At 41.5% G+C, this 15,440-nt stretch overlaps 2 protein-coding genes across 6 annotated transcripts in view; one reads left to right on the top strand and one right to left on the bottom strand.

The window, feature by feature from the left end:
* Positions 1–11,317, bottom strand: part of SLC41A2 (solute carrier family 41 member 2) — a 52,795-nt gene extending 41,478 nt beyond the window's left edge. The window contains exons 1-4 of one of the 5 annotated variants that reach the window (XM_085227866.1): positions 10,787–11,317; positions 10,328–10,421; positions 2,922–3,025; positions 692–1,434 (exon numbers count right to left, since the gene is read on the bottom strand). In XM_085227866.1, the coding sequence (XP_085083992.1) occupies positions 692–1,246 (555 nt within the window). In that variant the 5' untranslated portion in view covers positions 1,247–1,434; positions 2,922–3,025; positions 10,328–10,421; positions 10,787–11,317. Of the gene's footprint in view, positions 1–691; positions 1,435–2,273; positions 2,383–2,921; positions 3,026–10,327; positions 10,422–10,786 lie in introns of all 5 variants that reach the window. The other 4 variants (XM_085227857.1, XM_085227873.1, XM_085227876.1 and 1 more) reach the window with 4 other exon arrangements.
* Positions 11,318–11,440: 123 nt separating this feature from the next.
* On the top strand, positions 11,441–14,989 carry NOPCHAP1 (NOP protein chaperone 1). Its single transcript, XM_003202388.5, has 4 exons — positions 11,441–11,589; positions 11,794–11,880; positions 12,446–12,582; positions 14,320–14,989. The coding sequence occupies exons 1-4, from the start codon at positions 11,520–11,522 to the stop codon at positions 14,500–14,502; spliced, it is 477 nt and encodes a 158-aa protein (XP_003202436.2). The 5' UTR covers positions 11,441–11,519; the 3' UTR covers positions 14,503–14,989.
* Positions 14,990–15,440: the final 451 nt, after the last annotated feature.

The following is a 15,440-nucleotide window of genomic DNA, read 5'->3' as shown; positions in this document are numbered from 1 at the left end:
TCAAAACAGGTTTTAAAAAGGTTATTTACGTAAAACTTAAAATTCAAAGAAAGTTGATTGTATCTTAGCCCTGAATAACTATCATCAATTAAATCCGCTATCATGAATTAAGACAGTCTGCTTCTATGGACCTATCACAACTATATTTCAAGGTGAAAGTGACTCTGCAGCCTTGTTCACACCAATAATGTTTGTAATTCCAAGTGTTCAGTATACTTAACACTACATAAAAAAAGTCACACCTGGATATCTAAAAAAGCTCTAATTCACTGCAGAAGAATTTCACGTAGTGTATGAACTTTAGGCATGCTTTCACATATGATACTCATTATCTTGGATCAAATCTATACATTATGTGAGAAACTGCAGAAACCTGAAGCACAAAAGGAACATTTATTACTGACCAGAATTTTTAACTGATTCATGCTCATTATATTTCTATCTTCAGTTAAAGCAGAAGTAAGTTTTTTTCCACCAGTTCACTGTGGCTGTGATAATACTTACCAAGTCTTGAGTCACTCCAAATAAAATATTTGAACTGTTTAAGATAATCTGGAAGGGAAAGCAGTTCATAATAGCAGAATCACACACACTTTATTACTTCTCATTATTGTAAGCATCTACAATACCATGTGTTAAATTATAACACAGATAACCTGTGAAAAATATAGTTCCCAAAGCAAATACCAACCTGTACAATATCCAAAACCATGCCAGCTGAAACCGTTCCAAATCCTGCTAGCAAAAAAGGTACAAGTATCTGCAGTGCCATAATACTACTAGATTCCTTGGGTAGCTTTCTACTCCCTTCCACAATAATATCTTCATTACTGTCACTAGACAAGTTGTCTTCCTGCAACATTGCATCTGTTTCTGAAGTGTCCATTCCATCACAGTAATTATAACTGGAAAAGTCATCATATTTAGGGCTACAGCGAGAAGGGCTGTGTCCATTACTACCATGAAAAGTTTGTTCTGAGAAGTGATGATATTCCACGTGCTGGTCAGATTTAATATTATAATTATGTCCTGCTGGTTGTAATCCATCTTGCCAAACACCATTCACTTTTTTGTGTCTTTCATCCTGGTTTATTTGGTAAACAACAGGAACCATACTCAAAAGCAGATTCAAAAATTTATCGGACTGAATTGTACTAAGACTTATGGTCCAGTTTACAAAACCTTCTCTGTCATGAACTTTGCTGTTTGTTTTGGTGATGGTAGATCTGCCTTTACAGTTAGTCATAGTGCTACAGAAGTACAGGTTGGAAAAGCACTTTGTTCTTCAGATGTCAGTGAAGAAATCTTGTAGATGAGTTATCAAGTGCCACACTTGATAATTCTAAAACATACATTTAAATGATGCTTTCTTGAATGCAAAAAGTTTTTTTCATGGATGTCACATCTTCAGCAACTCCATACACAAGTCTGGATCTAAAAAAAAAAGAAAAAAAAAGGTATATATTGTAATGGCATATTACATTTAATTAAAATTAAGAGGAAAAAAGGAGTTAGGATAAATAAGACATTAAAAATCTGATTTTAATTCAAATTTGCATGAGGAGTAGGTTGTAAATATTTCCTGAAATATATAACATTCTGATGTCTAATAACGACTAAACTATAATTATTTGATCAATATTAACACCAGTCATGGTCACTTTGTTTTGCTTTCAGTAAGTCATCAAATCCAATTATATCTTTTATATTTAACATGCACCTCATGTCATTTGACATTTCCTCCATTAGCAGTCACTTTACCTTCCTCTTCTTTAGCTTTTATGTTGTGATAATAGTTACAGTAATTTACTCAAAGTACATTATTTGACTTGAAATTTTGTTGATCTGTTTTTATTACTGGATGCCACAAATACAAGAAAATCATTGGTGCAACCAAAGAAACAAACATTGGGCAGACTACACCACAATGATGCTGAACGACACAATTCCACAAGCTCAATACACTATATATAGAATCATAGAATCACCAAGGTTGAAAAAGACCTCATAGATCATCTCATCCAACTGTCCACCTACCACCAATATCTCCCCACCAGGGACAGTGACTCCACCACCTCCCTGGGCATCTTGTTCCAGTGCCTGACCATCCTTTCATATATTTTTCCTAATATCCAACCTGAGCCTCCTCTGGTGCAACTCAAGGCCGTTCCCTCCTATCCTACTGCTAGTCACATGGGAGAAGAGGCAGACTCTCACTTCACCACAGGTCATCATAGAGAGTGATAAGGTTAGCCGCTCTTGTGAGGTCCTACCTGGAGTACTGCGTCCAGGCCTGGGGCCCCCAGTACAGGACGAACGTGGAGCTCTTGGAGCGGGTCCAGAGGAGGCCACTAAGATGATCAGAGGGCTGGAGCACCTCTCCTATGAGGAAAGGTTGAGGGAACTGAACTTGTTTAGCTGGGAGAAGAGAGGGTTCCGGGGAGACCTCATTGTGGCCTTCCAGTGCTTGAAGGGAGTGTATGAACAGGAGGGGGAATGGCTGTTTACGAGGGTGGATAGGGATAGTGAAGGGATAGTGACAAGGGGGAATGGTTTTAAACTGATACAGGGGAGGTTTAGGTTAAATATTAGGAGGAAGTTTTTCACACAGGGGGTGGTGACACACTGGAACAGGTTGCCCAAGGAGGTTGTGGATGCCCCATCCCTGGAGGCATTCAAGGCCAGGCTGGATGTGGCTCTGGGCAGCCTGGTCTGGTGGTTGGCAACCCTGCACATAGCAGGGGGGTTGAAACTAGGTGATCATTGTGGTCCTTTTCAACCCAGGCCATTCTATGATGCTATGAAAAAAACATAACATAGTCATTGACAGTCTCATTCAAAATATTTAAACAAACCTATACTCTTTTTCTTTTTTCTTTTTTTTTTTTTGAAGTGCTGGTACACACAATAACAATACTCACCAGTGGGGGAACAGTAATGTAGAAGTTCCTCAAATGCATATTCTTTGGACTGCAGAATTCAGGAGCAAATACATCCACAAGCATTTTAAAGTACTCCATTCCTTCTGCAAAGTTACGTGTGAGGTCGCTAAGGACAGAGTCCAATTGCCTGCAAAATTCTATGATTCTATGAAGGTTTCCCTCGCACTCCAGGTGTGGCCTCACCAGAGCTGAGTACAGGGGGACAATTACCTCCCTGCTCCTCCCGGCTACCCTATTTCTGATACAATCCAGGATGCCTTCTTAGCCAGCTGGGCAATGCTGGCTCATGTTCAGCCAAGTGTCAACCAACCCCCCAGGTCCATTTCTTCCACACAGTCCCAAACCTGTACGTGTCCAGCCTTCTTGGACCCCTTTACCTTTCAGCACTGAATCCCTAGGAACCCTCCCTACCACTGTTCTGAATAGATCCAAGTCCACTGTCTGGAATTCCAAGGTAGCAGTTTTGTTGACTCCCCTCCTGGCTTTACTAAGAACAGAGAACTGCCATTTTGCAGTCACTCTGCCCAAGATAGCTCCTGACCTCCACACCTCCCACCAGCCCTTCTCTGTGAACAGCAGGTTTAGCAGGGCACCTCCCCGGGCAGGCTCTTTTACCAGTCAGAAAGTTATCCTCCTGAAGACTCTAGAAACCTCCTAGACTGCTTCTTCTGCACTGTGTTATATTTCCAGTATATACCAGGGAAGCTGAAGTCCCCCATGAGCACAAGACTGGTGTCTGCGCAACTTCTGCCAGCTGCCTGTAGAACACCTCGTCCATCTCTTCAGCCTGGTTAGGCAGTCTGTAACAGACCCCCACCAGATGTCAGCCTTGTAGGCCCTCCAACATGCAAAGCTGGAAAGACTTCAATTTTTACAGACTGCAGGAAACAAAAATAGTTTAAAATAGGAGGATTTTTCATCTCCTTCCCTATGAAGACGAGGCTCCTACATTCACATTTATGTTATGATTCCTATACTTTCTCTTCCTCCATTTCAATGTTTTTAAATAAGCTAATATTTTTCTATCCTATTAAATTTCACAGAGAATAGAGAGGTCAAAGCTATCAGCCTTACTAGAGATTTACATTTGTGCCCTTGCTGTAAGTCAACTTCAGATCTGCCGCACTTGGTTTGCTTTTCTGAGTGAAGACTCATATTTACCATGAAGACTTTCCCCCTGCCAATTGCTTTATCCAAGGCAGCTCTGACAAAGAAAAGAACATTTTGAAAGCAACAAAGGAGTGTAGTGCTTGATTTAGCAAAAGAAAAATATTTTTTTTTCCACATGACCAACAAAGAAACCAAGATTCCTGAAATAATTTTTTGCTACCCAGTAGTAAATTCAGCTATGCTGAACCTTTTATTATAAGCATATAAAAACTCCTAGGCCTCAATTCTAGTTTCCACACACATCATTACGAGTAACAAAACAACCTCTGTTCTCTCCCAGAGGAGCTCTAACCACAGGCCAAAACGGTGCTGGGTTATGTGCTACAGAAAGGCAACAACAGGGAGCAATTTTGTTTCTGCCCGGCACAAAGAAGGTTTTAGCTGTGTAAAAGAAAAGATACGGTGCATAAAAAAATACAAGCAGGTGTATCATTAAACTAGCAACCTAACTACTACCAACTTCTGAGACAATAATAAATAGCTTTATTGTAGAAGAATTAAAAGGAGTACAGGAGAAGAGCATTTCATAGAAACTGTGGAAAATTAAGATTGCAGAAAGGCTATGGCTCTGGGTGCTGAAGGTGGCCAACTGATTTATGAGGATGGAAAGTGGTACAGTAGCTATGATACGTGCAAAGGGAAAATTCAGATCACTTCCAACAGGTGAGTTTCAGTTGACCACAAGAAGCATCCAGATTGGAGAAACCTTATTAAATAATTCAAGAATAGTGTACGAAACTAAGATGTGAAGTGTTCACGATAAAAGATGCTTACACCACAGCAGTCTCATTAGAGGTCTTTTAGGGGTAGTGATTTTTTGTTTGTCTGTGTTTGAGGAGTGTTCACAAACGAATGACTTTATTTCACTCCCAGGGAAATACACTGAGAAATTTTCCCAATAGCTTTAAGATGGCAGAGTTTAGCTGTCACTGTGGTTTCTCCAGTGTCCTCCACTCACATCACTGGAGTGCTAGACTGGTGATTCATGGAAATTATTCATTGCTCAGGAACTCTGACTAAAAGTATTTGGGTTAATTATCCATATCTTTATACCATATGGGTTTCTCTCCTTTTAAGTTTATACTTTCTGTTTTTTCAAGAAATAAACTCTTTGGGGATATAGTGGTTTCATTTAATGCAATGAAGTGTTAACAAATAGAAATGGCATCTACAAGTGTGAAAAAGAGATAGAAAAATGTTTCAGACAACTGTAAAAGCTACAAAGACAGACTGGTAGCCAACAGCTAAAACAAAAAAAGCACTAAAGCAGTTTAGATGGCAGTTATTTATACTTTTCCTACCAAACTGCCTGGAATGATAAAATGTGAGCTAATGGTAAATGCTGAAAAGGAGAACTTAAGAAGATAAAGTGAAAAATACACTACAGTACATAAACCTACAGTGAAAAGTAATTACATCTTCAGAGGATAACTGTACAGTCCCCTGAATTCAGCTATTCATTTCTAAAAACCTGCTCTTCCAAATGTCACCTGATGCAATAATTTCATTGTGAGTTCCGGATGCTAATATTGCTGTAGTTTTACTTTTTGCTTGCAGCTACAGAAAGAAGCAAACCATCTACAGAACAATATGATCTTGAGGATCAGAAATCCCTGTGAAGCTTTATCATTGACATGAACAATTGCAATTTTATTGCGTTGTCTAGAAAAGATACAGCCAGGTAAAGAAGCAAGCACTACTAGAATAACTCATGTGAAATAAAGGAGGCAAAAAGCTCAAAAACGAGTCCAAAACAGGAGGAGATAAGTGAGTCTGGTTTCCTGCCATACAATTAAGCTGCCGAGAAAGGAGAAGTACGAGAAAAATACAACCAGAAACCAAGAGATAAAGATTCTTTGAGAAGCCATAAAATTGCCTCAAATTTATCATACTTGGCATGTTATAAGCCAAGAATGCCAAATGAAAGAAGACCTTGTCTTTCTCTCTACAAGCAAAATAGTGAGCTATGCCCAGATATAAACATTTTCAACTCTTTGTTTCCTAAGCAGCTACATTTAACAGTTTTTCTTTTCCTTCATTCACATGTCAATTACTGTGCATTATTTACCTCTCTTTCTCAGCCCTGCAAATGTACACAAACGGATATACTACCACACCCCACTGTTTGCTGAGGACATATTCCTGAAAAGTGAAACACTTAGCAGTTCAACACACAACAAAGCAATTTTCCCCATATAGAATTAATGCAATTGATGAATATACCAATTTTAAAAATACCAACAGAGATTGAATGTATGACACAGAAAATGAACAGCAGAAGCAGATGGTGTGGAAAATACACAGACCCATAAGCAGGAAGAGATGCTGACTTGTGGAAATGGGTAACTGCTTCAGTAAAATCTCACACACTTCAGCCATGAAGCTGAACACTGGACCAGTATCACATTTTTCCATACTTCACCTTTGATTGACTTGATTGCTTTTGCTTCATCTGAGGAAGATGAAGGACATGAAAATGTAATTGTTTGGGAAGGAGTAAAAGGAACACATTTCATCTTCTAAACATTGTTTCAGTCACAGTCTTGATTCAGTTCTCAAGAGTATGGGTAGGAGGCGCTTCTTCCACACATCCCCATGTGTATTTAAAGAATAAAGAGAGGGTCCAGAGGAGAGCCACGAAGATGATCAGAGAGCTGGAGCACCTCCCTTATGAAGACAGACTGAGGGAGCTGGGCTTGTTCAGCTTGGAGAAAAGAAGGCTGCGGGGTGACCTCATTGCAGCCTTTCAGAACCTAAAGGGAGCCTACAAACAGGAGGGGAATCAACTCTTTGAAAGGGTAGATAACTGCAGGACAAGGGGAAATGGTTTTAAGTTGAGGGAGGGAAGATTTATGTTGGATGTCAGGGGGAAGTTCTTCACAGAGTGAGTGGTGAGGTGCTGGAACAGGCTGCCCAGAGAGGTTGTGGATGCCCTGTCCCTAGAGGTGTTCAAGGCCAGACTGGATGGGGCCCTGGGCAGCCTGGTCTAGTATTAAATGGGGAAGTAGGTGGCCCTGCATGTGGCAGGGGGGTTTGGAGCTTGATGATCCTGGAGGTTCTTTCCAACACAGGCTATTTTGTGATTCTGTAATATCCACCATTGGAAGGATTAAAGGACTGGACATCATGCCTAACAGTTTGACTGTACAGCAATTAGTCTGCTAAGGATTAATTTAAAGCATGAAAACAGTAGCCATGCTTTTCTAAGTTCATTCAAAGAAAGCAGGAAGAAGAACAGTGAACAACAAAACATGAATAGAGTCAGCATTATGACAGGCTAAAACAAATATTTATTGAAGTCTAAGGCTGGGAAAGTTAATTTTCTGATTTCTTTCTGAGTTTGGCAAACCAAACCAAAATATAACACCTAGCTAAATAATACTGAGCTTCTGCAGGATTCATATCTAATCATGCCATAGTCAAAATTCTTTTTTCCTAAAAACTGCTAGCAGTTTTTACAGGTAATCTTTTAAAGCAATAATACTCTCTATCCTGCACTGCTGGGTGATCTACATAAAACGCCACTGGTTAAATATGTCTGAGAAACACCTCTCAGGCATTAATGAAATATTGAGCTTTAATACGTTATCATAACAAACAGTAAGTGCTACCTTAGAATGAGCCTTTCTTTGGATGACGACCTGCATATGCTTTTTACTGTTTCTACTATTTTCCACACAGTAAAATTGGTCTTTCCAATTAATAATTACTTGTAGAGAAAATTTAAGGCTTTAGCTTTGCTCATTTTCTTACTGGTTTGTAATATACTCTTCTTCAGAACAGACAAAAACCTAATGGCACGTACAGCAGCAGGAATTTTGCTATTCATTTAAGTGAGGTTAGAGTTTAATAACTTTGGATACGCTTGTAAATGGCATTTATTAAATAAGGAGAGATCTGTTGTTCTGAATATTGTATTTAAATCATCATATTTAATGATCATGGAGGAGATGCTGACCTTGTGTTTCAAACAGTTTTCTAAGCCAGCTTTCATAGCTATTGAACATCTAGCATGATTTTTTTCGCTTTGCAGACTGTTTTCATCTGTTCAGCTTAGAACTAGAATCACAAGGATAATTACAATGCAATGGTCATTGCCATGCCTAAAGATGGATATAATGAAGTAGGTCATATGGCATGGCTATGCTACCATTCACAGGGGACTAGAGGAATGGCCCAACAGGCCATGTAGTTTAGTAGCAAATATAAGTCCTGCCCACGGGAAGAAACAATTAATGCACTGGACACACTGGGCAGCCACCAGCTTGAAAGCAGCCACGTGGAGAAAGCCTTGGGGAGGACAGGTTGACCATCAGCCAGTTACGCGTCCATGCTGGAACAGCATGCCAGGCTGAATCCTGCAGGCAGAGCATAGCCAACAGGTGGAAGGAGAGAATCTTTCCCTTCTGCTCAGCAGTGGTGGGACATGTCAAGAGTGATTTGTCCACTTCTGGGTTCCCCAGTACAAGTGAGACATGAACAAAATGAAGACATCCCAACAAAAGGCCATGAAGATTATGAGCACTGAAAATTCTGATTCAAGAGGACAAATTGAGAGAGCTAGAACTATTCAGCCCCAAGAAAAATGTGCAGAGGGATCTTATCCATGTGTACAAAGATCTGGCGAGGATAGCAGGCACAAATTTAAGCACATGAAATTCTATCGTCCATATTTGTAGGGGTCCAAAGAAAGGTTATGGAGTCTCCATCCTTATTCATACACAGAACCCAAAAGGATGTTGCCCAAAGCAACTTGTTGTAGTTGAGCCTACATTGAGCAAGGCTGGGTGACAAGGCAACGTCTAGAGATCCCTTCCAATCTCAAGAATTCTCAGATTCTGAAGTTCAGAAGGGGAATTTTGTAAATTTTGAATAAGATTTATGCAGATAGACAGTGTTCTGCACAGCCTCTTCTCCACTGCTGTGTCCTGTGTGTTCACGGTATCATGCTGATATCTTTATGACAGAGATGGCTGTCATTGACACTGCTGTATCCTAGTGAACATTTCAGTAGAAAGTGAAAGCTACACCAGATCACCTGAACATACAGAGTAAGCAAACAGACTGTTTTATCATTAACCATTTTGTAGAATTCAGAACCAAGGATAGTGGGCTGTGCTATGATTATTTATAACAGATATAAAATGCTTGGTACAAAAAGATGGAAAACGTGCTGAAAAACAATAAATGTCACATGCAGGCAACATTATGGGCAGTACATACCACTTTTAAATGTTATGCAGTATACTTTTTAACATACTGTTTATTTTGGGGCAGTTGTAGTTTAAATCAACAGCAGAAGAAACAAAAGAGAAAATAGCGTGAGGAAAAGAAAGAGATGAAACAACCTCCAAATGCCTTTGTGAATTTAACTAAGACACCGAAAGAGCAGCCAGCCTCAGGCTCAATTTTCAGACAAGTTTTAGACTGCTGCATTTCACTTCCTGAACATGTCAGCTTTCGATTTTGGCCCCAAGGAAGGGAAAAGCAGCTGTCAGAAAAAAAGACTTGGTTTGCCTCTGACCTTCAATTCAATTAAAAAAAAAAAAAAAAAAAAAAGAGCAAAACAGAGAAAGAAATGAAGCGGCAGGCTGTGAAACGTGGTCATGTTGCTACATCATCCCAATGGAATGCCAGCACAAAAACTACCTGCCAAATCACACCCAAGCCATCAAAAGCAGGTGGGAAAAGTCTGAAATAGAAGAGGTAACATGCTCCTCTAGATTATGTAACCCGTGGGTACTTAACAGGATGAGTCCTAACTGTACTATCTGGGATCTTGATTACAGGTTTCTAAGGGGAGGATGAACTGCTTATTAAGTCGGGCACTAGAATACAGATCTCACATTGTTTTTGGAGGACAATACCCCAAAAAGTATTTGAAAAGAAAATGACACCCTCCTTTTTTCTTTCTGAAATGTCTACCCATCATACTGTAGCATTATGGCTCCAGGCTCAGAACTTCACTAAGGCAATACATGCAGGGAACAGTGTCAAAACAGGTCAGCCCATCTAGTCCCATCTGTAACCTTCAGCGTTACTGGTAAAGGGAGAATCTCACTTAAGGTCACATACAGAATCACACAGAATTGTAGGGGTTGGAAGAGATCTCTGGAGATCACCGAGCCCAACCCACAACTGTTAGGATGCCTATTAACAGCTCGTGGGGCTCTAAATACAAGAGATAGATGCATTTTTCACATGTTATTACTTACAGTAAGACTAAGCAATAACATTTTATACGCAGCCCGGCTGATGTTCCGTGCTCCATAACCTGGGATCAAACGGAAGGATTCCGACGACCGCATCCTGGACAGCACAGGGCGAGAGCACGGCAATATTTTACCGGAATTAAAGAAAGCGCTCACAGCTGCCACTCGAACTCAATCGGGTAAAGGTTTCACGCTTTCGCGGTGGCACATTCTGGCGTATCCCAGGGGGGTAAAGGCGGGAGCAGAGACGCGCACCCGCCGAGACGAGGCGCGCGCAGAACGGCGGGGCGCTGGGAAGGCTGGAGCCCGCCCGGAGCCACGGGGATGGCAGCGGGCCGGACGCGCCTCTCCGCCGCCGGCGAGGAAAGTTTCCCGGTCCCCCGCCTCCCTCGGCCCTCGGCCGCAGCTCGCCCGCCGCCCACGCCCGCCCTCCCCTCACGTTTCCCCCCGCCGCCCCCTCACCTGGGCGAGGGCGAGGCCGGCGGCGGCTCGCGGTCCCGCTCCATCGCGGCGGGCGGGAGGGGCCACCCGGCGGCGGTGACAGCTCCGGGCTAGGTGAGCAACGCCGCCACTGAGCAGGCGCGGAAGCGGCCGGAGAGAGAGGGCGGGCGGCCCCCGCGATGATGTGGCCGTGATGCGCCGCAGCCGCCGGCCGCTCCGATCCGACGGCGGGCGGGGAAGAGCCGAGCGGCAGCCGCCGCCCCGCGCCGCTGAGAGGCGCTGAGGGGACGGCGAGGGGGCGGCCGCTCCCCGCACGGGGGGAACAAAGAGGCGGGGGCGCTCCCTCGGTTCTCCGGCACTCATCTGCCTGAATCCGCAGGTGGCGGACGGGGAGCTGTGCGAGGAGCTGAGCATCAGCTCCATTGCGTTGGGAATGGCGGTGGCGATGCGGGACCGTCCCAGGCGGGTCTCATGAACGCTCACACGGGAACAGAAAGAACACCACGTGTGTGTTTGACCTATTGAACCAATATGAGGCCGAAGGGGAGAGTTTGCTGGGCCACATCATTAGCAGAGATGAGACGTGGTGCACCGCGGAGGTGAGGGAAAGCAAAGGGAACCTTCCCGCCGCCCACGGCCGCCAGCAGTCGGCGCCCGCCGAACCTCGGGGAGGAAGCGGTCCTCCCGACCTGCAGGGAGCGCTGCGCCATGGTGGGCGGGGAAGGGAGAGCCTCACTTCCGGTCTGCGGGGCGCATGGCGGGGTTCGGGCAGGCGGCGGGGCCGGCCGCCTCTCAAGAGCTGCTGGCCGTGGGGCGCCGCGGAGGTGAGGGGCCGAGGGATCGGTTGTGCGGGGCTCCTCCGGGAGCGAGAGCTGCGGGAAGGCCGTAGTGCTTGTTAACTGAATCCTCATCTGTTTAGGTTTGGCACAGATGGGTAGAGAAGAAGCAGCAGGAGGAAAGCCTCGCGGTTAAAAATGTGGAGTTTGTGGTTGGTGTAGGTAAACATGTAAATACCTGTTTGTTTCTAGGGTTGGAAGAAACGTTACTGATTAGTTCAAAGCCTGGCAGCAAGAAGGCTACTACTTTACAGACTGTTAGGGTGCCAAGGAGTAATGGTAAGTATAACGCTGTTACTAGAGCTGTGGCAACAGCTAAGTAGTTTATTTAACGTAACTGAACATTTAACACTTGAATAATTTTAACGTATTTTTGCTTCTGTGAATCATCAAATATTTCCTTGTTTTGGTAAAGGGGGAAATTCATTCCATTTCTCTTTGCTTTGGGTTCTTAGCCAAATCTAGGCATAGACATCCAGCATTCTCTTTGGTGTGTTTCTACATGTAATGAAAAACTAATATTCTTTAGAAATTGTGTTATCATCAAGAATTTTTCTCTTCCTGAAAATAGACCAACGCTCTTTAGTCTCAGACTTTTGTTTCCTGTATAATCAGCCTTGCTGCTTTTTGTTGAGCTTCTTGCATCTCTCAGATGTAATTCTCAGTGTGAAATATTTGCTACTGCGGTTGACAGTTGGGAATCACAGTTGAAATTGAATCTGTTTAGACACTCAGATTTCTGAGGTATAAAACTATAAATAAATGTGTCTGTGTGTATGGGTGTGTGTATGTGTATATATATATATATATATATACACACAGGTGGTAATTATTTCTGTTTCAGTTTTGGACAGAGTACAGAGCTTTTTACCACAGATGGCTCATGCAAATGATGAGCTAAAAAGAAAAATGGTAACAGCACCAGCTCATCAGTTTGATATTGAAAATCTCGACAGTACCACAGAAAAAGTTATAGAAATGGTAAATAATACATTTTTGGTTCTACAAACTACATTTTGGTATGATTAAAATATCCTCTGATCTTACACTGAGCTAGTTTGATAAATAAGGTGGAATCTTTACCATTTTATTCTGTGATCTGCAAATTCATAACAAAAGTAGTAAAGCCTTTTGGGGTTGAAATTTACTGCTTGGTTTTCATACTTGCAGAATATAATGGTTAGGGATGAAGTAGATTAAGGTCAGAATAAGGTATTTTATCTTTTGAATTGTAAACTCTGACCTGAAAGTAAGTTGCTAATTCTATTTCAAATGTAGGATATTTGATTTCAAAACTGGATGTTGTTCTTAGTAAGACATAACAGAAGGCTTTAATATAATAATAGCTTTGGGTTGAAAAATTGTGTTAGTGTTATGATCTTTTCCAGTTAATATATACATTCACAGCAATATTTTCATTCTGCTTTTAGCTGAAATGATAAGACCACATGCTCGTGTAGGAAAATTTCATTATGAAAGTGATGTGATATACGTGTATTCCAGATAGTGTCTTCTGGTCTGCAAACCCACGAGAAATAAGGCAGAAATGGGGCAGCCAGATAGTTTGGTCTGTGAGCTCTCAGAGCAACTGCTTGGATGCTGGTTAGATCATAGAATGGCCTGGGTTGAAAAGGACCACAATGATCCCCTAGTTTCAACTCCCCTGCTGTGTGCAGGGTTCGTCAACCACCAGACCAGGCTGCCCAGAGCCACATCCAGCCTGGCCTTGAATGCCTCCAGGGATGGGGCATCCACAACCTCCTTGGGCAACCTGGTCCAGTGTGTCACCATCCTCTGTGTGAAAAACTTCCTCCTAGTATCTAACCTAAACCTCCCCTGTCTCAGTTTAAGACCATTCCCCCTTCTTGTAGATTGTACTCAATCTACGTGCAATAAGTTGTCAGAAAACAAAATGGATCCTAAAAATTGTTTGTAGTAACATGCTGGTGTGGAACGAGTTGGATTTTCAAAATATTTTTCATGTGGCAGTATCTGACAGGTCTTGGCTTTATAATAAACAAGCCAGGAGATAATAGCATCATGTTATTTGCAGATCATGGAAAACATTTATTTATGTAATATATGTGTATTTCTGTATTTGGTATATTTTATGTTATAAATATTTTGTATAAATATGCATTCGTGTATTTTGCCTTGCAGCATGCAGGAAGTTTTTGAGGTGAGGATCAGCAGTTTAAGACAGATGTTTTCAGAGAGAAAAACAGCCCTCAGAAATTATAGCTCTACTTAAGAAACTATATGATCACTTTTGATTCAGAAAATATCCTGGTGATTTAGACTACTTTGCAGTAGTTGTAGCAGCATGAATAATACCAGATTATATGAATAACATTCATAAATGTATGCTTTTATATATGTACGTATAGCATAACCTCTTCATACTCTAAGTGGTTTAAGTTCTTTATTGGATGCCTCCTGCTCATTACTTTAGATTTTGATTTAGACTGAGTTCATCTATTTCATTTCTCTCTTTTATAAGGATATAAAAGTGCCCTTGTATTTGCTTTGGGTGATAAAAATTACAATTTAAATATTTGGGAATCTGTTTATGATATTTGTCTTAGTCATGTTAGAACCCAAAAGTCTAACTGTGGTTTTCATATGGTAGTAGAGCTGATTTGTTTGCTTTATGTTTTAATCAGATGATGGAAGCAGTACAGAAACATATCACGTGTTAACTAAGATCTTTTCTTCCAGAACGTGGCTGTAGTTGAACTGAGTGATTCTGATACAGATGAAGAGAATCTAACTTCAGAAGATGACCCAGAATCTGAAGATGACTGTATAACTGATGAAGTGACAATAGACAACATTAAGTTTCCTAAACCAAAGGGAGAAAAGGGCAAAATAGAAATTTTGGACAGCAAAGTGAATGAGTGAATCAATTTTTATTATACTTAAAAAAATAATAATAATAAAATGAAGCAAACCACGTTTTCTTACTTTGAAGACTTAGCCTTTAAATGGCCTTGTTTTTCCATGTGGGATTCCCCAGGATCCTGTGAATTGCTATCGTTTACATGGTGGAGAATTCAGGATCCACTCATGGCTCTGAAGCAAGCCACATCTCTGAAGAATTAAGTAATGTCTTATTCATCAAACAGCATGAAAATTCCAAGCTTCCTTGTGAAGTTAGACTAAGAAAGCAGCTACAAGTTGGAATGTTTGAGCAGAAAGGTGTACTGCAGAGCTAGTTGAGAAAATTCTTGTTCTCTTGTTTTGTTGAAGAAAGATTTTTGTAGTGTGCTTAGAATAAAGTTTTGCTTTGAGGGCAGGAAAGAAATGACAAGGAAAAATCTGTTTTTTATTATGTCCTGTAAAGTGTTAGTGTACAATGTCTTCAATATTAAACGTTACCTTAAAGTACGTTGGAAGTTGTTTGTATGTTGCTATCATGATAGTAACTGCTGAGTAGCAAAGCAACAGCTGAGGCTGTTTCAAGATGAGGTAGCATAGGTAAGGATAACATTTTAATAAGCCATGACTTGAAAGAGTTCAACAAAGAATTACTTATGCTTCTTGGCTTGCACTGAGTTACGGGTAGGTTGCTGCTGTTCCCTGAGCTAGCTCCTGTCTGCAGTGTTTGGGTGAATACCTGTGGTACTCAGGTCAAGCCCAGCTCTGCGGTGTTATAGTTGCACTAAGCCATGCTTCTCATCTCCTGCTTTATCACATTTCTGCTCATTTTGTTAATTGTCACTACCAGAAGAATCAAAAAGTTTATTTTCAGTTGGCCTCTCCTCAGGCTAGCTTGAAACAATCACGAAACCATGATCAGTGAAAATGTCTCATTTGTACTTACCTCAGATTGATGAAAT

Source organism: Meleagris gallopavo, chromosome 1 (genome assembly GCF_905368555.1).
Source record: "Meleagris gallopavo chromosome 1, MGAL_WU_HG_1.1, whole genome shotgun sequence".
Lineage (NCBI taxonomy): Eukaryota > Metazoa > Chordata > Aves > Galliformes > Phasianidae > Meleagris > Meleagris gallopavo.
This window is presented reverse-complemented; position numbering and strand designations above follow the sequence as displayed.